The sequence below is a fragment of the Dipteris shenzhenensis genome, chromosome 26 (genome assembly GCF_047967505.1).
Source record: "Dipteris shenzhenensis isolate YYH24624 ecotype China chromosome 26, Dip_SZ_1.0, whole genome shotgun sequence".
NCBI lineage: Eukaryota > Viridiplantae > Streptophyta > Polypodiopsida > Gleicheniales > Dipteridaceae > Dipteris > Dipteris shenzhenensis.
The window spans coordinates 42,695,865-42,720,896 of NC_141621.1; the positions used below are offsets into that span (position 1 = coordinate 42,695,865).

Sequence of the window (25,032 nt, forward strand, 5' to 3'; positions counted from 1 at the left end):
TATAAAATGCTAATTAAGGCTTGGTTACTCTCATTTGGTTGGCCATGTAAAGTTGCAACTCCCTTAACACCATGTACAAGAAAATCCTCATCATATATTGCATTAGCATTGCAAGAACATTACAAAGGCAAGTCCACACATGACATTAATCTACTCATCTCCATTGTGCAACCATGGTGTACTCCTACTTCCCTCTTGCTTACCTTATTTCATTTTTTCTTGCAATCTACTCCTTAGTTTGGAACATATTGAGTAGAGTATACTTAACAGTTTGCCTCTCCATGCTAGAGAATGACAAGCTCCCTTATCATTGCTTATTTTTATATATTTCAAATAGAGTATCCTCAAGAGTTTGCCTCTCCATGCTAGATAATGACAACTCCCTTTTGCTTGTGTCTCTCTGCCAATTCTTTACTTAAATAATGATCATAAGACATGGGTAGATTATTCTTGTAAAAGGCTATGCCTAACTATAGCTCATCCAAACCCCTCAAGCATTGGGTGTAATACTAGGCATGGCCTTGCTTCTTCCCTTAAATATAGCATAATATATATGTAGTTTATGCTCCTTAATGATTCTTAAACCCTTGCAACCCTAAGCTCGTAGATAGGTCCTCTCACTCTTTTAAGAAAGTAGGTATTGGATTCATATTTCATTTTAGAAGAACTTAGATGCATGATCCGAATACACAAATTCTTCCTTCATCTTCTAATAGAATAACCCAAGACTCTTGGCTACAATAATATCATGTTACTAATTGGGATGTACATTAAAGGCAGAAAAATGGTCCCATTGCCAAGAAGAGTGCATTATGAGCGTGAAAATGGAACGCATGCATCGATAATGAGTGTTAAAATGATATTTTTGACAATAGAAACCTACTTGTGGAAAAGAATATTTCAAAACATATCACAAGAAAGTTGGGAGAGAAGTTGTTGATTTGATAGCAAGAAACAAGCTTGAAATTTTTTACATTTGTATAGGCTATGGTGTAGGTCCTATCCAAACTTTAGTCAAGACACAACACACATAGTACTAAATATGCTAAAATATTGGTTAGGGCATGATTAGAGCATGCCCCTGGGCCTCTTAGAGGATATAAAGCAAACAAGAGCAATGAAATTAATGTCATAGATAGAGTTATGAGATTAGTTGAAGACCCATTAACAAGCCCATATTTTTTTGGGTTGAGGTGGTACAACACTTGGTGGCAAGTATTGTGGGAGCTTGTATACCTTGGATAGACATTGAAAGTTGCAAATTTGTGTAAGGTGATGAAATGCAAGTAGAACAAGGGTACATGAGAGAAGCTATAAAAGCTAAGGAGAATATTGTTACTAAAGGCCCCATAAGATCACTGTAATTATTTGTAACATGTTCTCACACTCAAGGCAATGACTTAATATATTTCAATTATCTTTACTGTGGTGTTATAGGGTTACATGAAAGTGTCCATATTGGGTTGAGTTAGCCATCAATTTGTGCACACACTACAACCATTTGATTCATTTGTGATGGCCATTTTGACACAAATCATCTATGAATATTTTTGGGTAAATGAGTGAAAGCTTAAGCATGGATAAAATCATCACCAAGGAACCATTGACTATTGCTACAAGCATCCATATGTTAATATATCAATGCTTATATCAACACAATCATTGGCAACATGCAAGACCGTTTCAAAGGTTATATCGATGCTAGCAAAAATGTTATCGGAGCACTCTCCTCTCTATTAGAAGGTGCATGTCTTGCCCTGGTCTCCTACCCAAGATTATCAAGCACTGCTTAGGCATTGTCTCTTTGTTTGGGGAGTGTTTGGGTGGAGGTTGTGGATTTGCTTCAATGCTTAGCCAAACTCTTGCAAAAATTTGTAGCTTCATTGGTGTGTACGCCTAGGCCAAATGGGAATCCCAACAGATTTTGCATTCTGTGGGACACAGATGTCCCCACCCCATTATCTTATTTTATAACAGTTAATAATGTTGCTATGGGGAGTGCTTTCTATAAGCTAAAATGGGTTCTCTTTGCTAGAGCATGCTGTGAATGTAGAAAATTTGGGCACATGGTCTCGTCATGCCCCTTGGTTTTGCATAAAATACCTCTAGATGGGATGCTTCCCCCAATACAAAATAAGGAAGCCCCCAAGACTATTAGGGCTAAAACTTCATGCAATGAACTAGCTATTGTAGTGCAAGATAAAGGAAAGCCTAAGGTTATCCCTAATAGTAAATGTTCTATCCCAATGCCTTCTACATCTCAACCTAAAGTTCATGAAAATTTTCAATGAAGTCTATTGAAATTAGATGAAAATAGTTTTGGCCAATTTCCCTCCTCACACATGGAATGTTGCATTGTCCACGGGAGATACCTTGTAGAAAATTCAAAATTTGGCATCACATGGGCTACAGTGATGATGAGTCATGCTCTTTTCCAAGAAGATCTTTTTATTGTCCTCTCATCAAGCTATAGTGTCACCTCAAAGTTAGGTCTCAAACCCTGAGGGGGATATGCAGCCTTGGTGTATTAGTTTGTGACATTACATGTGTACATAGTTGTAAATATGATGGCACGTATAAAATGTCCGATGGTTATGTGACTTGCAAAAATGGGAATTGTTATGGGCGTATATTAATAGATTACAACCTGATATGTATGAGTTTGCTTTGGTTTATGCACCACAATCATCAAATCCTAAAGCATGCAATATCCATGCGGCAAAATGCTTTTATATGTGGAATCAATAATGCTCCATAGCTCGGAGATGATACTTCTAGTTATTTGCACATGCTAGCTTCAAAGTTGCTGCATTGGGCTCAACTTCTCCTTCAATTTGGTCAAGCTAACCTTTGGAAGGAAACACAAGCTTTGCTTCCTCGTTACACCTTTTAGCATAATGCCCCGTGATCTTACGGGGCTTATTTGAAGCTATCGAACAAAAGGCTCCTTATTATAAACAATATTCACCTGCAACATGAGACATTCAAAGACATGGTGCATGATGCCATTGCTCCTCTTTGGAGACATTGATGCATTGATGTTGAATATACATGGTCTACATTTGTCACTCATACATGCAACATGTCATACGTGACTATGGCAAGGACTATATACATATCCTTAGGGAGGATGTTGTAAAGGATGAAAGCACCTGTCATGACTTGACAAAACTCAGCCACATTCCCAATTTGTCTAACGTTGAGGAAGACTGCTTATGTCAGCTTAGATTCTATTTACAATGTAATAATAGTAGTAAGGTGGAGAGATCATCAACTAGGGCCAGGTAGTGGGATTTTATTAATAAGGGATGCTCCTCAAAGACATTTTTTTAAAGGTTTGCATCATAAGAGGCAAAGTAATAATATTTGCCAAGTGAAACTTGTGGATGGTAGCTAGACATCTTCACATGCACAACTTGCTTACCATTGGGTTAGAAGTCACTTTGCTCAATAGGTTGGGAATGTCCATTCCCCCTCACAAATTGTGATGTCAACACGACATGAACTACTTCAAGATGTCAGTTCTATCCTGACTCCTTTTGAGGCCATGCAAATGGAACCCCCTCTGAGGAAAAATAATTGAAAGTAGCGATCAACTCTTGTGGCAAATGGCCATCTCCCAACTAGGACGGTCTTACAGTGGATTTTTTTTGTAGGCCGCCAACCTGGATAGCACTTGAAGAATCTCCCCAATGACACCATCCTCCATCTTGAGCCAATGCAAAACTTGGTCATGAGACCAAAGCTACAGATTACCATTTCCACATGTCTCATACAAGATAGGTGGAGTCTCAGTGCATTGTGAATAAGTGGGACACGTAGCCCATCACTACCCCACATCATCAGCTATAGTGCGTAAGTGTAGTGCCATATATAAGGCACACTTAGATTATTTTAGTAGTATCACTTAGAAGAAATTAACAAAGCTTAAGAACTTCTTTCTCCCATTACTCAATGATATGTTGCATTTGTTTCCTACGACAAAATATGAAGAGGGGAGAGGAGAAGAGTGGAGATGAGGAGAGAGGGCATAGCGAGAGAGCACACCACAAATGACTAATTGTACACTAGATTTAGTTGAAATTGTAGAATATATACAAACCCTTTTAGGGTTAGGGTTAGGGCATCTAACCCTTTTCTTTATAGTACTCTATTGGGTTAGTGCTATGCACATATGATCACATGATGTTAAGCATGGTTTCTCAACACCTTCCCTCAAGATCTACATCATGAAGTAGGCCTTTCCTCAAGATGATGATTCTGGGGAATCCAAGAAGGACTGAGCATTACATTCCATCACACCCCTTTAATCATAATGTCCTTCCTGTGCATCAAACCAAGAGCTTGTTGGTGCTTCTGAAAAATCTCTTTACCAAGTGGTTTGGTAAAGATGTCTGCAACATTTTCTTTGCAATCACAATGCTACAGTGTGATGTCACCAAGTAATAATCTTTCTTTCATGAAGTGCTCTCTGACATCAATGTGCTTTGTTCTGGAGTGATATACTGGATTCTTGGCCAATTCTTGAGCCGATTGATTATCACAGTATATTGTTGTTGGCTTTGATTCATCAAAGTAATCTGTTTTTGGCAATAGTCTTCTGAGCCATATAGCCTCACATGCACCTGTAGTGAGTGCCCTATATTTCACTTTAGTTAAAGACAAAGAGACAGTTGGCTCTTTGTTTGACAACAACCATGATATAGCACCTTGACCAAGGAAAAATGCATATCCTTGTGTTGATCTTCTGGTCTCATGATCTCTGGCATAGTCACTGTCACAGTATCCATGCAACCTTGGATGACTTCCTTTGTATTGTATTCCAAACTATCTTGTACCTCTAATGTATCTCAAGACTCTTTTGGCTACATTCCAGTGAGATTGTTTTGGATTTGACATAAACTGTGCTAGTGAGCTTATTGCATAACAAATATGTGGCCATGTGATAGTTCGATATATAAGAGGTCTGATGAGCTACTGATAGTACATGTCATTGACGATAGGCTTTTTTGAATATTTTGTAAGTTTCAAACTCTGTTCCATGGGAGTGGTTGCAATCTTGCAATCTGCCATATGAAACTTCTTCAGGAGACTGTCAACATAATTTAGCCGACTCGTAAAGGTGCTGTCTGAATCTCTTTAGAACTCAATTCCAAGACAATAGTGCATAAGTCCAAGATCTTTCATGTCGAACTCTGCAGATAGGTCTTGTTTTAACTTTGTGAGAAGCTATCATTGCTTCTGGTCACAATCAGATCATCTATGTACAAAAGTGCAATAGTAATGTCTTCCCCTTGAACTTTGTAGTAGAGAGTATGATCTGCATTGGATTTAAAGTATCCCAGCTTAGCAAAATACTTATCGATTCTACTTTACCAACTTCTGGGTGCTTGCTTTTAAGCCATAGAGACTTTTCTTGAGATGGCAAATCTGATTCTCTCTTCCTGGTTCAACATAACCTGTTGGTTGTTGCATGTAGACTTCCTCATCTAGATAACCATTGAGAAATGCATTATTGACATCGAACTGATACACATTCCGTCTGATGAGTGTCACTAGTGATATCAGGAATCGTATGGAGTCCATCTTTGCTACTGGAGCATAAGTCTCATCATAATCCTGACCATATTGCTGTGCAAATCCTTTTGTAACTAGTTTGGATTTTTATCTTTCAATGCTTCCTAGATCTAGATTGTACTTCACTTTGTATACCCTTTTTTTTGCTATGGCCTTCTTTCCTAGTGGAAGGTCTCATAATTCCCAAGTATTATTCTTGTGCAAAGCTTCCATTTCTTCATTCATATCAGTTTGCCATTTTGGCTTGTCAATTGCATCTTCGAAGTACACTGGCTCTTCTGTAACCATGATGGTAGTCATAAGAGCATAGTTGGTAGTTTCAACCTGAATTGCTTTGCCTTTTTGAGCATATGTCAATTTGGTTGGAGGTTTGCTTTCCCTAGTAGTCCATTTGAGTTGATGTGGCTCTTCCTCGACTCTTCTTGAGGTGCTTCTGGCAATTCTTGCTCTTCTTCATCAACCTTTTCTGTAGATGAATGAGTAATCGGTGCGTCTATCTCCTGTGTATTTGAGGTTTTCCATTCTGGTTCCTCATCAAAGTTACAACTCTGGAGATAATGACCTTTCAGTTGATGGGATCATACAACTTGAATGCTTTGTTGTCTTCACTGTAGCCAACCATGATGCATTTACGTGACTTCGCATCCAATTTCCTACGATGGTCATCATGTATGTGGGCATATGCTATGCAACCAAATATGTGGACATGCCCAATGTGTGGCTTGTGTCAAGTAAATGCTTCATAAGGTGTCATACCCTGAATCGGTTTGGTCGCAAGCTGATTAAGCAAGTAGTTTGTAGTGGCTATTGCTTTTTCCCAATACGGATTCGAAAGATGCTTCTCACTGAGCATTGCTCTAGCACTGTCTACTAAAGTACCCTTCTTCCTTTTAGCTCTTGCATTCTACTGAGGAGTATCTGCACAAGTGAATTGTCTTCAAATGCCATTACTTCTACAAAGTCATTAATGCTGAAGATATGTATTCACCTCCTCTGTCTGATCTCATGTCTTTGAACTTTTTGCTTGCCTGGTTTTTAACCATGGCTTTGAATTCTTGAAATCTGGAAAAGACCTCAGATTTCTCTTTAAGAAAGTAGACCCAACAATATCTATTGTAGTGATCGATGAAAGTCAAGTAGTAAAGTGAACCATTGATGCTGCGGGTCTGGGCATAACCCCATACATCTATATGTATTAAATCAAGAATACCTCTTGCTCGAGAGGTACTTCTGGTGAAATTGGTTTGTTTTTGTTTACCAAAGCAGCATGCTTCACAAACTTTTCCAAGAAACTGAAGTTTTGGAATTCCACTTGCAGTATTGTGATTTTTGAGCTCAATCAAGCTTTTGAAATTGACATGTCCATATCTCTTGTGCCATTTTGCAGAAAGTGGCATCTATTGTTATTGATCTGACAAGGCATGCAAAATTTGGTACTGAAGCTAGCATTTTGAATAAGCATCCTTTCTTGACTACTTTTCCTATTGGCTGATATCCTCTGGATTTGTCTATGATCATGCATTCATCTCCATCAAAGATGACTCGGTAGTTGTGTTCCATCATTTGACCAACTAATAAGAGGTTCTTGCTAAGTTTCAGAACATAGAGTACATCTTTCACCAATCCTGTTGTACAAGTGAAATTCTTCATAGGAACAATGCCTTTCCCTCGAACTAGATTCGATGTATTATCTGTCATGTAGATGACATTCTTTTGTCCTTTCAATAGTTCAGCTCTGCGAACCATTCTTGATGCTTTGTCATATGAGATGATGCGCCGCTGTCAATGTACCAAGGATCTTGACCTAGTTGATCGACTTGATAACTGCATTCCCCTTTTGAATTACAATCAATGTCTAGATACATTGTTTCAGTGTGTTGCATATCCTCACTTGCAAGAAACATATTCTTAGGTTCATTGGCATAATGACTGTGACTTGAATGTCCATCGTGATGTCTTCCACAAAAATTCCCTCAATTGCTGCTAGATTGACCGCCTTGGTTGTACTACTTCTTCAGGCAATCTCTTTCATAGTGTCCAAACTTATGACAGTACTTGCACTGAATGTTTGACATGTTGGTAGATTCATTTCCTCGTCCTTGGAATCTTCCTCGATTGGAATGATTTCCTCTTTGCTGATGCTGATGTTGATGAGGATGATGTTATTTTGACTTTGATGCTGACTTTGTTATTGATGATGATCACTTCGTTGGAATGATCTACCTTTTCCTCTGCTTCTATTTAAAGCTGTGAATGCTGGAATGACCTTTGTGTGTGTGAATGGCTTGTGTCCTGAGTTCTTCACCAAGTAAAACTGACTGGAGCTCTTCCAGTGTCGAAATTTGCCATTGAATGACAATACTCTAGACTAGATTCTCATATCCCTCTTCTAATCCATTCAGGATGAATTGAACCATGTCTGCATATGCCTCCAAATTAAAGTTGCTAGTTGTAGACATGGGGCAAGAAATGTACCCAAAGTATTTGTAAAATCATTGTCTGAATCAACTGCAAAACACTGCATGTATCAAGTGAAATTTGAACCATTGTTGAAGATAGAACTATAATATAGAATCCAATCTATTGCAAGGCTTATGGCAGATGATGCCCGAGAATAGCCAAGAGGCTTTACAAGGCTTGAAATAAAGTGCAAAATGCCAGAAAATAGCAAATAGGCTTTACAATGATGGCATGTGTGTGTGAAATCAAATCATGTGCTATCTACCCACAGTGTCTCTGAACACTCTGAGATCTGCTCACTGAACTGTGGAATGTCAGGTTTCAGGTAATGTGATGATGTGAAACCGCGGCTGTAAATCCATCATATTTCAGCCTATCCACAAGATACTTAACTCTAGTAGACCTGCGCAAAATAGGCTCACTACCAGGTGCTTTCAAAACATCCCTTGTCTTCCTTACTCTAGGTGTAACAATAGAAGGAATACCCAACTCATCATCAAGGCTCTATTCTGAGCCACTGGATTCACTATCCACATAAGAGTGACCTGCATTCACATCAACCATGGGTTGATCTACTTTCTCTTTTCCTTTTTGTGATACTTGCATACCACTATCTGCATTGCTTTGAGGAGATTCTCTTGATCTCATTCTGCCTGTCCATGGCAAAGTATGTGAACCACTGCTATAGGACACTACAAGTCCACTAATATTTTGTGGTTGCTACTGTGAATCCTATGCAGCATTACCATTTTGTGCATCTACATCATCAATCACATTTACTGGTTTATACCAGCTGTTGAGCATCTCATAAAAAACAACATCTCTGCTCACTGTAAACTTACGAGTAGAAGGGTTATAGCATCTATACCCTTTTTGCTGCAGAGAATAACCAATAAAGATGCACTTCTCAGCTTTTGGATCCAACTTGGATCTCAACTCATTTGGCACATGAACATAATGTGAGCGAAGGGATTGACTCCGAGTAGGAACTATTTAGGATTTTTTGGCATGGCTTCGATTGGCTGCTTTAGAGTTGTCTCCACTATGGATGATCTAATCTATTCTGAACTAGAACTAGATCAACCGTTAAGCAATGAAAAAGCACCAAATAATTACTTTTCTTTGTTCATTTTAGGTGCTAGGTCAATGCATCGATGTAGAGGTTGATGTGCGTGAAGGAAGTGGATTTGTTGTCGAGGCTCAAAAGTGTGTGATACTTGTGCCAAAATGTGTGCATGATGTGATGAGCGTGTAGAGCACAAAAAATCAAGCGTTTTTCCTTTTTGGAGTGCTCTCAAATACTTCCTAGATCAAGAGATATCGCTTGATCTAGGTGGAGGGGCAAAAGGAGTGCCAAATGATGATGTGGTAGTGATGTGGCCACTGTGTTCACATGCAAGAACCATGCCTAGCACGGGGTGTGCCAGCAAATGTGGTAGGCAAGTGTGTGCACAGTGTGCCTATGGAGGGCTGTGTGTGCCAACCCATGGCATATGATGTGGTAGCTAACATGGCAATGATGATGTGGCTGATGATAAGGCACAAGGTGCTGTCAAAATGTCTAGATTCCATTGATTTTTCCTGTCGCGGGTGAGTCATCGTTTGTTGAGCGGCTGAGTTATGGGCGAGGTCGTTATAGTTGTCGCGCAGAACTTTGGAGGAGAAGAGAGCTATGGTGGGCTGCTGATGGAGCTATCGTGAAGCTTTTGGTCCTCAGGCACGTCGTTTGTGTTGCTTTGGAAGAGCCACTTGCAGAGAGGCATGGTGCTAAGTCTTTGTTGGTGGTAGACATTGCGCTGGCGTTGCAGCCTTATGTGTGTGCATGCGAGTCGGCCGTTTGAGGGTAGCCCAAGGTCTCAACTGGTCGTGGCAACTGTGGTGCCTTCGATGATGGTCGCTGTTGAGAAGCCGTATTCGTGGAGGCACTCATTGTCTGCTTGTCATTTGTTTGGAGAGCTTGATGGGCGGCTGGTCCCGCACATCATTGCAGAGATGGGTTGGAGCCGGTTGGAGCTTGAGAATTGTTGTCTCGTTACAGAATTTGTGTTGCAGGTGTCATCCATCGAGGTTGTCGGTAGGCTTGCTGCTGGACTCAGTCGTGGCATGGATGAAGGCAGCTCATTGTGCTTAGTGCTCGTTTCTTACTGCAATCTACTCATTGATGGCTTTCAAGGCATTGGAACTCGGACTGGCTTTGTTTGCTTCATTGGAGGAGCATCGAGGCTCGGTTGGCTATGGTTTGATTGCCATTACATAGCTCGGTGTTGTTGATGAACGGTCGCTGCTAGTTGATGGACGTCAACGAATTGTAGAAGCCGCTATGGTCGACTGAGCGTGCAGCTTTGAGGCGATGTTGCTTGCCCGTGAGCCGTCGCATGCAGCTGTCGTAAGAGCTGAAGGAGCTCACTATGTGGCTTGATTTGCTTGCCTTAGGTCGCTGTAGGGCACTAGTGCACTGCTTAGAAGCTGCGTAGGTCATTTTAATTGTAGAGGTCACCAGTCGGGCTGTATTGAATGAACGCTCTCGACGGAATCATGAAACCTTAAGAAGAAATCTTGCAATGGAAATGAGTGAAAAAGAACTCGCAAATCTCTCTCACATGGACTGCAATTTTTGAAATGGACAAAAATTCTCTATCACTCAACTGAAGTGAAAGGATACTCAATCATTCTCAATCTCTCGATCTCTCATACTCATACGAATCACAATGCCTTAGCAGAAGGCAAGGGAGCTCTGATACCATGACAAAATATAAAGAGGGGAGAGGAGAAGAGTGGAGATGAGGAGAGACGGCACAACTAGAGAGCACACCACAAATGACTAAGTGTACACTGGATTAAGTTGAAATTGTAGAATATATACAAACCCTTTTAGGGCTAGGGTTAGGGTTACGGCATCTAACCCTTTCCTTTATAGCACTCTATTGTGTTAGTGCAATGCACATATGATCACATGATGTGAGCATGGTTTCTCAACATTCTATTTGGCAAGGAAGTTGAAGTTGATGCCTTGAGGTAGCGTTTGTTGTTGTTAGATATATACCTTAGAGATAGATTTGTGGCTTTATAGTGCATTAAGTTAGTTTCTACCAGCGAAGTAGTGCAAAGAAATGCCAGTGATGCTCGTGATGCTTTGAATGAGTGAATGCAGAAAATAAAAACACAAATTTATTCCTTCTTCTAGGATTTCATTTACTTGTAGTGTGAGGAGGGTTGCTCAAGTTGGCATTGCATTTAGTCCATGTCATGATGGTGTTTGAATTATGCACAGAGATTGTGTAGGTCTTGTGATTTTGTGATAATTATGCACAAAGATTTGTGCATTTATATTTGATTATTGGGAATTCTTTTACACTGATTTTTGGGTAGCAGTTTACATCAGTTTCGTGGGAAGACTCTAATAGATTTGTGTAGGAAGTGATGGCTACTAAGAATAATGCAAATGTATATGTTATTATTGGTGAGAAACTGGGAAGGAACAACTTTCCTTCATGGCAATTCTGTATTAAGAATTATTTGATTGGCAAGGATCTTTGGGATTTTATTGAATGCGTTGAGAGAATGCGAGAAGGAGATGATACAGATCCACCAGCCAAGGCATAGAAGAGGGAAAATCATCAAGCTATCCATTATATTTCTATCACGATTGAGGATAGCATACTTGATCACATCCAAGATAAGATGACCACACAGGATGTATGGGATGCGATAGCTAAATTGTTTAAGACAAGCAATAAGTCTTGTAGCTATAGCTGAAACAAGAACTGCATGATGTGGACTGAAATTCCATGAGTATTTAGGATTATGCCTTGAAAATCTGTAATATTATTGATGAGTTGGGAAGAATTAGTGTAAAAAATGGATGATGATGATTTAGAGGCTGCATGCTTACATGGGCTCCATAGAGACTACCAATCCTTTGTGACTAGCATTTTTGTAAGAGAGAATATTCCATCATTCAATGACCTTATCCCTCTATTGATAAGTGAGGAGATGAGGCTTGCCAAGGAAGGAACCATTTCCAATAGTAGTGCTCTTCTAGCAAACAGGAACATGCATTGACACAGCTGGTCGTGGAAGAGGCCATGGTAGCAATGCAGGTAGAGGTCGAGGTCAAGGCTGTGGTCAAGGCTATGGTCAAGGCTAGGGTGGTTTCCAGGGGTAGTGAAATCAGCCCCACAATTAGCAAATTGCAAAGGCTATGCAAGAGGTAGGGGGAGCACTCATGGCCATGGTCGAGGGCGAGGCAAGGCAGAAAGCCTGGTAAATGCAATTACCTAGTAGGGGGAGCACTCATGGCCATGGTGGAGGGTGAGGGCAAGGTAGAAAGCTTGGTAAATGCAAGAGGTAGGGGGAGCACTCATGGCCGTGGTGGAGGGCGAGGGCAAGGCAGAAAGCTTGGTAAATGCAATTACTGTGGGATTGCAGGAAACTATGCATAAGAGTGCCATAAAAAGCAAGCAGACGTACGGTCTAACAAGATATCGCAAAATAATTATGCATCAAATGACCAATCATATGCAATATATTTGTTGGCCACATAGCATGTGTTTGGTGCTATGCACAAAACTAATGAAGAATGGTATGTTGACTCAAGAGCATCTAATCATATGGCACCACATGCTGAGGGTTTGATGGCATGAAGCTAGTTCCTCATGCACCTTTTGTATACACAGGCGATGATACTAAGGATCAAATTACCCACATGGGAAATGTACCCTTAGAATTGGTGAATAGTCATAAGTAGGTGCTTGGCGATGTAACATTAGTGCCAAGCACGACAAAGAATTTGATGTAAACAAGGCAAATGACCGAGAGGGATTTAGAGGTCCGATTTAATAAGCATGGATGCACAGTATTTGATACACGTCAGAACATGCATGTTGTAGCTTGTGGAAAGAAAGTTTGTTGAATGTTTAAGCTAAATGCTATTATGCCCAAGGAGAAGGAGGAGAATCTTGCCTTGTTGCATGGAGGTTGCATGCTGAAATTTCAGACTTGGAGATGTGGCATAAGTGCATTAGCCACAAACTTATTGAAGGCTTCAAGGCCTCCCAGGCTTAGGCATAGTCACAGGAGTTCCAAAGCTTATATCATGTGTATCATTTTCCAAGGAGGGAAAGAGAGCTCACAAGGTGTTGGAGCTCACAAGATGGATGGATAGCCTCCAAGCCCAGCTTGAGTGGGCTAAAGTATTGTATGTCTTCTATTGATGACTAATCATGCAAAACCTAGGTGTAATTCTTGAGGGAGAAATCATAGGTCTTTGACCAGTTCAAGCAGCTTAGAGCCATGGTTGAGAAAGAGACATGTTAATGCATTGTGACCATCCGTTCGCATGGAGGGGGAGAGTATATGTCAAAAGAGTTCATCTCTTATTTACAGTAGCACGGCATTAAAAGGAAGGTCTCATGCCCACATACATCTGAGTAGAATGGTGTTGCAGAAAGAAAAAACCGAAGTGTTGCAGAAGTTGGACGTGCATTGTTGAATGAGAAAAACATGCCTAGGTACTATTGGGCAGGAGCAGTACAGTGCACAATCTATTTGATAAATGGGATACCTCCAGTGGCAGTACGTAACATGACACTAGAAGAGGCATACATTGGGGTGAAGCCTAATGTCTCACATTTGAAAGTGTTTGGCTATGTTTGCTATGTTCATGTACCCAAGAAGAAAATAAAAAAGCTTGATCCGAAGACACAAAAATTTGTGTTTCTGGGTTATGCATCAGAGTCAAAAGGATACAAGTGTTATAGTTCAATGACTAGAGAGCTTTATATCAGTGGAGATGTTGTGTTTGATGAGCTTAATAGCTAGTATAAGCCACAACATGTAGTTTCAAATTCATGCATTGTTATGAGAGTCATCCACTAGTGCAAGTGGGATTACTAGTGTTGGAAATGTGAATCCATGGTTAGGTAGGTTGCGAAGAAACTCAGGCATTGTAGGAAATATAAGAAGTGCCAGGAGTATGCCTTTAAGTTATAGAAATCTATCTACAATCTGAAGCAAGCTCCACGAACATGGCATGGCCATATAATTGCATATTTACACAGCAGATTAGTTTCCTAGTATGCCTTGTAGATTCTCTCTTTATTCGTACTAGCTACGAGGAGCGATAGAGTCTACATCATTCTCTATGTGGATGACTTGGTTCTTGCAGGTAGTAATGAAGATCTGATCGCACATATGCAAAGCATAATTGAGAGGAGAGTTCGAGATGAAAGATCTAATATTTTCTTGGCATTGAGGTAGTACGAGATGGCAGTAACACTTGGCTTTTACATCGTCAGTATGCACTTGATATGTTGGCCAAGTATGGTATGACATCATGCAAGCCAACATCTACACCTCTTGATGCAAATGCAAAGATGACAGCAGACATGGGTGATGAGATAAAGGATAGTAATATGTATCAAAAAATGGTAGGGTCTCTCATCTATCTTACCATCACACGACCAGATCTTAGCTATGCCATTAGGCTTGTCAGCCAATATATGCATACACAGAGGAAACCACACTTGGATGTTGTCATACACATTATGCGATATGTGAAGCATACTCTTGGCTATGGTCTACACTATAAGGGCAATGTAAATCCAGAGTTATATGCATTCAGAAATGCCAATTAGGGTAGGATGTGCATATGATAGAAGATCTATTTTAGGTTATGCATTCATGCTTGTAGGAGCTACAATGTCTTGGCTTTCTAAGAAGTAGCCAACAATAGCGCAACCATCTACAGAAGCAGAGTATAAAGGAGCAACTATTGCAGCATGTGAGGCAGTATGGTTATGCAGCTTGTTGGGTTAGCTTGGCTATGATGTGGTGGACCCAGTCACGTCATATTGTGATAATATTAGCAACATCATGCTTGCTTAATAACCTTGTGTTTTATGCCCGTACGAAATACATAGAGGTCCACTACCACTTCATCAAAGAGAAGGTACTCAATGGAGAGATAGACTTGTAACATGTCTCTACAAGGGAGCAAATTCCAAACATTTCCATGAAGGCAGAGATGTAGACTTGTAACATGTCTCTACAAGGGAGCAAATTCCAAACATTTCCATGAAGGCATTACCTCATGTGAGAAGTTAGAGTAGTTCTAACATGCTATGGGAGTACATTACTTGAGTGATGCAAGCTCAAGCACTCAAGCGAGACACGTAGCCCATTACTACCTCACATCATCAATTGTAGAGTGCGCGTGTGCGTGCGTGCGCGTGTGTGTGTGTGTTTTTTTTGTCCTATCTACTACCTATAGCATCTGTGCATTCTTCCTTACATTTCCAATCAAGGGTACTAAGTGTCAAGCCAAGCTAGTTCAAGTATGTACATTACTTGTTATCCCATTATTTCAGTAAACATATAGGTTCAAGATGGGCAGGTATCTAAGAGCAATTAAAGAGAGCTTAACCCAAACCACTTACCCATTCTCAAGTTGTTTCCTGAACATATATCCCCTAAACTTCTGTCATCTATGTTCATTCTTGTAGGATTGGAACTGACGAGACAGTCATTGGTCCCCCCAACTTTCTTATTAGACATCAGCAGGTTAAAATGACCACTATTCCTTCAAGTCAATCCCAATTATACTTTGTTCTTAGTAGGGAGAAAGACAGTCATTATGTCCTAAAGAAAATGTAGATATTCTCCACACTAATAGAGACACCACAAATGAGCTACTAGAATTAATAGAGGCGTTCCCAAAATATCAAAGAAATCATAGCAGCATCAGAAATCTTTTATATACTTGTTCATAAAGTAATTTAACAGTAATATGAGCTTAATATCTCAGTCAACTCAGTTCAGCCCACGTCAAAAGGGTTCCATAACAGCTTCTGCAGTAAAAAGTTTAAAACATGACTAAAAACTGTACTTGAGTTCCCATGGGGGCTATTGTCTCAACTACCAATGGGACTAGTAGTATTCCAAAAAACCAAAAGCAGTAAAGGGATGAATCTATCAGAAGATCTCAGCAAAGTGTTTCTTTAGTTCTCAACACAAAAGCACCCTTCGACGCCATCATATGTGTTCTTCAGAGAATCGCATAGAGAAGTATAGGGACTCATCTGCTACCACCATCCAAAGAAACCGTTATAAGTAAGATTTCAGACGGAAGACAAGCTTCGTAATCCCTATACAGTTGTTATCCATGTCCATCCACCCGAATTCAAAAAGACTGCTGACTATCATGCATACAAATGAAATGTACAAAATTATAATAGTGTCGTTTTGGTGATGTCTAGTACTAATCCAACCTGGCCCAGCTGTATTCAGTCACAGTTTGTGGTTAGGAATTTAATCTCAGAGGGGACAGCTAGGCTGTATATATCGACTCAAACAACATCAGGATTACTACTAGTAACCAGTAAATCACTCGATAACCTTTAGATGTCATCTGATAAAATGTACAGCGTAGTCTCGTCAAAAGAACAGTTTAGGCACTAAGCAAACATTCATTAATTGCACTACAAGGAAGTGTGTAGATCAAAATATATACAAGATAACATTCGTCTCTGTTAAAGGGACTTCACTGTCAGTATCCCTTTGTTTAGTTGGAAGGTGCAAAGCTGTTCTCTTAGGGTCGCCCTCAGTCCATGCCATCTGCCAGGATATGTATTCTCCGAGTGCGTTTTTGACCCAGTCCCTAGTAACACATTGTGTACCTTATTAAAGTTCGCAAAAAGCTTCCCAATGTTACCACGTTCGACCCTTTGATCACATATAAGGGCTAGGACTTCGTTCCCAGTGGCAATTAGATGTTCTAGAGTAGAGTCTGGTGTGACGCCTGGGTGGAGCCTTCCCTCCCGTAGTCGGACTAATAGTAGGTTGAGGGACCATATGAGTTCCTTCTAGCGTCGTTCTTCAAGATTCGGGCAGACGCTATAGACTCTGCTGTTATTTTCGTAACTATGCAGTGTAGCCGACGTAAAGGGCCGCTCCCGGGCTTCGATTCCTGTTTAACAGACCAGTCATCCCGCTTATGCGTATCTAGTTGTAGGGTTCCTTGTTGCAGCAGACTTATGCTTGGTCGGGGATACTTGTGGTACTCCCCCCACTCAAGCATAATTGTCCCTTCTAAACGAATCCACAGTACATGCTCTATCCGACTCGACTCCAACCCATTATTTGGGAGTTGCTCGACTTAAAACAATATGCTCCGGGGCTCGAAGACGAGCTTTACACCCATCATTTGCAATTCGAAGATAGGGCAATCAATCGACAAAGGCCTGAAGCAGTCGTTTATCGCGGAACAGTGGTAGCTCGGCCTACGTTATAACATGTTTAGTGCCTATCAAGCTCTATTCACTGTGTATTATTAAAGTTCGTATTATCAGTAGATTAGCTCCAAAGAAGTAGCAGGCGTTCGGCCGAGCACTTCTCCTCGTGGTGGTGACTAGCAAGCTCAAGGGGAAACCATACGCATGCAGTTAGAGACGTTAACGTAGACGGGCACGTAGAACCCGTCTCGGGCACGAGGAGACTAGCGAGCTCCAGGGAGACTGCAGTGAGAGACGTTTGTGTGGACGAGCAAGCAGAACCCATCCCGCGCCTCTGAACTATGTATATCACGTGTTAAGTCAAGCAAAACTATCGAAGAGAGTGCCTCTGGGTAATGGCGAGCCCGTAACTTCACAAGAACTTGTATAAGTCTCTTCTAGTTTTAGTAGTGAGGCCGTCTGTTTATCAGACAAGGTATGCGAGGGAGTTCTACTGGCACCACCATTAGAGGGGTGGAGACCAACATGGGAGGGCTCGCTAGCTTCCCAGGTATCATAGGGTCTCAGTGAGATCCTCATACCAGGCGCAGTCTAAAGGAAGCGTAAGCAGAAGGTCCGTTGTTGAGACGGGCTGAGCCTTCGCTCCCACCCTCACCATAGGCGAGTCGTCTGGAGCGGAAGTGCCATTCTCGACGTCAAGACTTGAGGCCAAGCAAGTTTACAAATGGTGCACTTCACCTGGGAAGCCTCCATAAGCTCCAACGGGTTCGAGCTCTCGTTGTTCCTCCTCCTCCCACCGTCTTGATTTCTCTGACAGGGTCCTGCTGTCCCAGCGCCGTTTGGAGTTGCTCTATCGATGCAGGTGAGGGTTCCTCAGGACCGTTCAGATAGTTGGCCTCCAGTTCTATGTCTCCCTCCTTCAATGCTGAAGCTACTCCCAAGGTATCGAAAGATTACTCAAGCTTTGGGAACAAGTATCGATATGATAAGGGCTTCATGTTCTTGTCGTTTCCCTGTCTGGGGAATTGGTGCCAAAGTGCATCTGAAATCGGCGTGCCCTCCTTCATCAACGTTAATGTCCGTACCTTTCACTGTCAAATATCGGGTCCTCCTTGTTTTCTCTCGTATTTGGCGAATACCTTCGGCAGTTTGCTCAGTCCGCGGGAGGCCGAGGGGCGTCCAAGGCCAAGGTACACTACCCACGCTCCATGTGCCCGCGTTAATAGTACGAGTAACCTGACCCGTCTACGACAAGCTAGCAACCCGCTCCATCGGGTCTCAAGATGCTAAAATGTCAAACCAGCAACATATTCTAACAAAAAACAAAAGTCTATGACATAGTACCTCAAAATATTACATCGGAAAGTGAAACCACAGAACTCCTTGATATGTCCAAATACACATCCGCATACAAAGTCATAACTGAACATACAAAATCTACAATAGACACACAAACATCCCTAAAGGGAAAAGTCTGCGGCCATGTACTATAGGGAAAAGCTTGCGTCAGCCATGTACTCCACATCCGCCATGTCCCAAAAAAATTCTGTATGACAGAGTACTTCAAAATATCACATCCAAAAGTGCAGTCACATGTCTGAACATGCAATAGCTACATCAAAGAACTGATTGATATATCCAAATACATAGCCGCAAAATAAAGTCATAACTGAACATACAAAATCTACAATAGACACACAAACATCCCTAAGGAAAAAGTCTACGGCCATGTACTGCACGAAAAAGCTTGCGACAGCCATTCACTCCACGTCCACCGTGTTCGCCGCGTCCACCACGGCTACGAACATACAACGGAGTACCAGCAATCGTATCTGGACTAGCATCACATAGAAAGATAATTGAGGAACTATAATTATTGAGCCATAAAACTTTTATACATGTATGTTGGTAAAACCCAACTCATTCTTTAGAGTACTTACTTAGACACAAAGGGCTGTCAACAATGCTCACATAGGTGTACGTGCAGTCCCCATTTTGCCCTTGATAGAAAATTCGTGTCCCCACACATTCATAGTATCCCAGCCAACGAACAGTGATGGTCTGTGGTCCATCCCTATGAAGCTAGCAAGCCAGAACAGCGTAATATCCCAAATGGACTCATCCATCCAAAGGATTGTGGATGTGGAGATTCATTAGAAACCTTGAATCAGGAACAGTCCTAAAAGACAAACAATAGCATGTTTTCCCACTCACATATAATCGAAAAAAAACCTTTTATTTTAACAAAAAAATAAAGCAACAAACAATGTACACAATTCTTACCCAAGGTAGCTCTCCAGCTCAAGCAAATCCAACAACAGTTGCACGCTCTCCAGAGATCCCCAGCCCGCAGGACCTACAATTTTCTAAAAGTGAGTGACTATACTATTAAACATATCAACATAAAACATGGTTGTCAAGCAACTATGTACTTTGCACCTGTGCTCCTGTTTCGATGACAAACGTGAACTGCCTAGACATCCTATCGCATTGCAAAAAAAGAACGCACGTGTCAATCTACATATACTGGAAAAAAACAATAGGCTTGAAGAGAAAATAGGCTGTAGTATATTGCAAACCCATGACTCAAATGAAAAATGAAATCCAAACATTATCAAGGACAAAGTCATGAAATATTACGTCGTAGTTCATATTTCTATAAATAGCCAACATTCCCGAAGACCTATGACAGTTGGAATATTGAAACAAGTTTTAAAAAAGCTATACAAAGATTACCGAAATGAAGAATTGCCACCCAAGAAAGTCTCAAGAGGGCTTGAAAGAGCAATGTCATACTCTTAGGCTCTTGCTGTTGCCAATTGCAAAACTTCCTTGTACACAACATTTGTGGTAGAAGTATTATCCATCTCCTCACCCCTGGCATCAGATGCACTCTGCAAAATAAAAACCTTAATAGCGTTTGATGCTTGGATATGTGAAAATGCCACGTATAGTTGGCCATGATTGAATACCGGTGTCGCCAAGTACAGCCCCAAAACAAACAATGTTTGGCCCTGTGGCTTATTGATTGTCATGCCATATGCCAATCGGATAGGAAATTGCCGTCTCCTCATGTCGAATGGAAGTTTAAGGTTGGTCAGAATGAATGTTATCCTTCGAATAAATGTTCTATCACCAGCATTAGTACCAGTAATGATTTCAGCTTCTAACACTTTCGTGTGAAACTCTTTCCAAATACACATCCGCAAACAAAGTCATAACTGAACATACAAAATCTACAATAGACACAGAAACATCCCTAAAGGGAAAAGTCTATGGCCATGTACTATAGGGAAAAAGCCTTCGCCGACCATGTACTCCACATCCGCCACATCCAAAAAACATTTCTCTATGACAGAGTACTTCAAAAATATCACATCCAAAACTGCAATCACATGTCTGAACATGCAATAGCTACATCAAACAACTGATTGATATATCCAAATACACAGCCGCAAATAAAGTCATAACTGAACATACAAAATCTACAATAGGCACACAAACATCCCTAAGGCAAAAGTCTGCGGCCATGTACTGTAGGGAAAAGCCTGCGACATTCGCCACATCCACCGCGGCTATGAAAATACAACGGGATACCAATAGTCGTATCTGGGCTAGCATCACACAAAAAGATAATTTGGGAACTATAATTATTGAGCCGATAATCTAGGACAGCGTAATATCCCAAACAGACTCGTCCATCCAAAGGATTGTGGACGTGGAGATTCATTAGAAACCTTGAATCAGGAACAGTCCTAAAAGACAAACAATAGCATGTTTTTCCACTCAAATGTTGCGCGCTCTCCAGAGATCCCTAGCGTTTGATGCTCAGATATGTAAAAATGCCATGCATTGATGGCCATGACTAAATACCGGTGTCGCCAAGTATACCCCCAAAACAGACAATGTTTGGCCCTGTGACTTATTGATTGTCATGCCAAATGCCCATCAGATAGGAAATTGCCGTCTCCTCATGTCGAATGCAAGTTTAAGGTTGGTCGGAATGAATGTTATCCTTCGAATAAACGTTCTATCACCAGCATTGGTACTAATAATGATTTTAGCTTCCAACACTTTCGTGTGAAACTCTTTCCAAATACACATCCACAAACAAAGTCATAACTGAACATACAAAATCTACAATAGACACACAAACATCCCTAAAGGGAAAAGTTTGCGGCCATGTACTATAGGGAAAAGCCTGTGCTGGCCATGTACTCCACATCCGCCACGTCCAAAAAAAAAATTCTCTATGATAGAGTACTTCAAAAATATCACATCCAAAAGTGTAGTCACATGTCTGAACATGCAATAGCTACATCAAAGAACTGATTGATATATCCAAATACATAGCCGCAAAATAAAGTCATAACTGAACATACAAAATCTACAATAGACACATAAACATCCCTAAGGGAAAAGTCTGTGGCCATGTACTATAGGGAAAAGCGTGCGACGGCCATTCACTCTATGTCCACCACGTCCGTCGCATCCACCGTGGCTACGAACATACAATGGAGTACCAACAATCGTATTTGGACTAGCATCACATAGAAAGATAATTTAGGAACTATAATTATTGAGCCATAACACTTTTATACATGTATGTTGGTAAAACCCAACTCTGAGGTGGAAAACAACCAAGGCTGAGGCTGAAAGTACCACCTCAACCCTGTAGTAGTCATAGAGAAGAAAGGTTTAGAGTACTTACTCAAACGCAAAGGGCTGTCAACAACGCTGACAAAGGTCTACGTGTAGTCCCCATTTTGCCCTCGATAGAAAATTCGTGTCCGCACAAATTCATAGTATCCCAGCTAGCGAACAGTGATGGTCTATGGTCCATCATCCCTATGAAGCCAGTAAGCCAGGACAGCGTAATATCCCAACTGGACTCGTCCATCCAAACGATTGTGGACATAGAGATTCATTAGAAACCTTGAATCATTAACAGTCCTAAAAGACAAACAATAGCATGTTTTCCCACTCAAATATAATCCAAAAAAACTTTTGTTTTAACAAAAATAAAGCAACAATCAATGCAACAATCAATGTACACAGTTCTTACCCAAGGTAACTCTCCAAATCAAGCAAATCCAACAATAGTTGCACGCTCTCCAGAGATCCCCAGCCCGCAAGATCTACAATTTTCTAAAAGTGAGTGACTATACTATTAAACGTGTCAACATAAAACGTGGTTGTTAAGCAACTATGTACGTTGCACGTGTGCTCTTGTTTCGGTGACAAACGTGAACTGCCTAGACATCCTATCAGATTGCAAAAAAAGAATGCACGTGTCAATCTACATATACTGGAAAAAAACAATAGGCTTTGAAGAGAAAATAGCCTGTAGTGTATTGCAAACCCATAACTCAAATGAAAAATGAAATCCAAACATTATCAAGGACAAAGTCATGAAATATTATGTCTCACTTCATCTTTGTATAAATAGTCAACATTCCCAAAGACCTATGATAGTTGGAATATTGAAAGAACTTAAAAAAAGATATACAAAGATTACGAAATGAAGATTTTCCACCCAAGAAAGTCTAAGGAGGGCTTGAAAGAGCAATGTCATACTCCTAGGCTCTTGCTGTTGCCAATTGCAAAACTTCCTTGTACACAACAGTTGTGGTAGAAGTATTATCCATCTCCTCACCCCTGGCATCAGATGCACTCTGTGAAATGAAAACCTTAACAGCGTTTGATGCTCGGATACATGAAAATGCCACATATAATTGGCCATGACTGAATACTGGTGTCACCAAGTATAGCCCCAAAACTGACAATGTTTGGCCCTGTGACTTATTGATTGTCATGCCAAATGCCAATCGGATAGGAAATTGCCGTCTCCTCATGTCGAATGGAAGTTTAAGGTTGGTCGAAATGAATGTTATCCTTGGAATAAACGTTCTATCACCAGCATTGTTACCAGTAATGATTTCAGCTTCTAACAATTTTGTGTGAAACTCTTTGCATATCAACCGTGTCCCATTGCACAAACCCTGGCGAGGATTCAAATTACACAACAAAATTATAGGAGCATTCCTTTTCAAAACCAACCGATGTAGGCGATATCCACCACCAAGATCAAGACTGTTCAAATACTCGATTGCAAACAAAAAGGAATCTCTGTGGGATTTAAAGGTCACTGTGCCTTAACCCCGGTTATGTATAATACTCAAACACATATATAAATGAATGAAAAAGAAGATTAGGGTGGTTCTGCACCCACCAAACTTGTGTGGCTCTCTGTCTCTCTCTCTCCTTCTTCCGTTCTTGCTTCCGTTGAGAGCACTCTCAACTGGTATCAGAGCCCGGGTGATCTAGCTGAGCGTGCGTGAATGCTTGGAAGCTCAGCAGCTCTGTGGGAGGAAGGAGAAGCTTTGTGGGAAGCTTTGTGGGTGACTTTACTTGCATCCGAGTGTGCAGAGACCTTGACTCAGGAGGTCCTAAAACTTCTATGTTGCTCATCATTTGCACTCCGGTGGAGTTTACAAACAGCTCTGTTTCAAAAAACGTTTTTCAACCCGTGTGTTGGACCCAGTGATTGAGACCACGGTTTCCAAAACCGTCTATCCCATTGCCTTCCGGACGCCCAAAAACCCCTACCTATCAGTTCTTACGCAATTTGGTGGAGGATTTTCAGAGTTATAGATCTCTGTGTATTCGATTTCGTCTCTCTGTTATGCATTTTTCATTCTAAGGTTTTGAAACCTTAGATTTATGCCACATGGCAGTGGATAAGTGTTGACTCCCATTTCTCACTCATCGGTTGGGATTTTGGAGTTCTCACAGAAGAGAGATATTTGCAGATTTTCTTGCTGAGTCCGATTATGCAATGGCGCCCATGTTTTGAGGCATCTCAGGTTCTATTTTCAGTAGCGCTCATTACCGTGGGACTATGATTTCTTGAGCATACCTTATGCAGATCACTCTGGTTGCAGTTTGAGCAGTGTGCACTCATTCGTGGTATGCATTGGGTTGCAGTGGATGATTTATAGGCCATTTGGATGCATTGCAATCCTTATTGGATGCGCTGATAGGCCCAAATTGCCTTGTGGGATGCTATTTTTATGGCCACTTTGCACATGGATGCTATTTTATGCTAAGGGACAGCTTTGACACATTGTAGGTGATGCACTGATAGTGCTATGCTCTCTTGGATGAGATATTATTGATGCATATGCCAGTGGACGGTGTTTATGCTTGAGTCATTTGGCACTTATTGGCATTTTCTTTTGGGCCAGATTTGTTCATATGGATGCATAGTATATGCACATGAGTTAGATGCATCTTTTGATGCTTTGAGCTTTGAGTTTTGGTGATATTTCAGTCTATTGTGGCATACACATTTGAGTGCACCTAGTATTTGGTGTGATTCTCTCTTGCAGGCACTAGCATTTGGGATTTTGTTTCATTTGCATCATGGCATCCTCTTCCACGTCTGAAAAAGGAGCTTTTTAGCATTAAAAGGTTTGATGGGACAAACTTTTCTTTGTGGAAAGAACAAATAAGGGATGTGCTTATTCAAAAGAAGCAGATTAAACCCTTGGCAGGTATTGAAGCTAAGCCTGTGGATATGTATGAGGATGATTGGAATGAGTTGGATGCATTAGCAAAGTCTACTATTAGACTTCATCTTGCAGAGTCAGTTTATTTCACAGTAGTAAAATCAGCAGACTACGGAAGATTTGTGGAAGAAACTGTGTGCCACTTATGAGAAGGAAACTGCCTCTAATAAAGTTTACCTCATGAAGAGGTTGTT

General features: G+C 40.9%; 1 protein-coding gene across 1 annotated transcript in view; it reads right to left on the reverse strand.

Annotated features, from left to right (window-relative positions):
• LOC147885110 (uncharacterized) overlaps positions 1-25,032 on the reverse strand; it is a 50,445-nt gene that overhangs the window by 3,334 nt on the left and 22,079 nt on the right. The window contains exon 4 of the mRNA XM_087397272.1: positions 19,002-19,099. Within this exon, the coding sequence (XP_087253398.1) occupies positions 19,002-19,099 (98 nt within the window). The remainder of the gene's footprint in view (positions 1-19,001; positions 19,100-25,032) is intronic.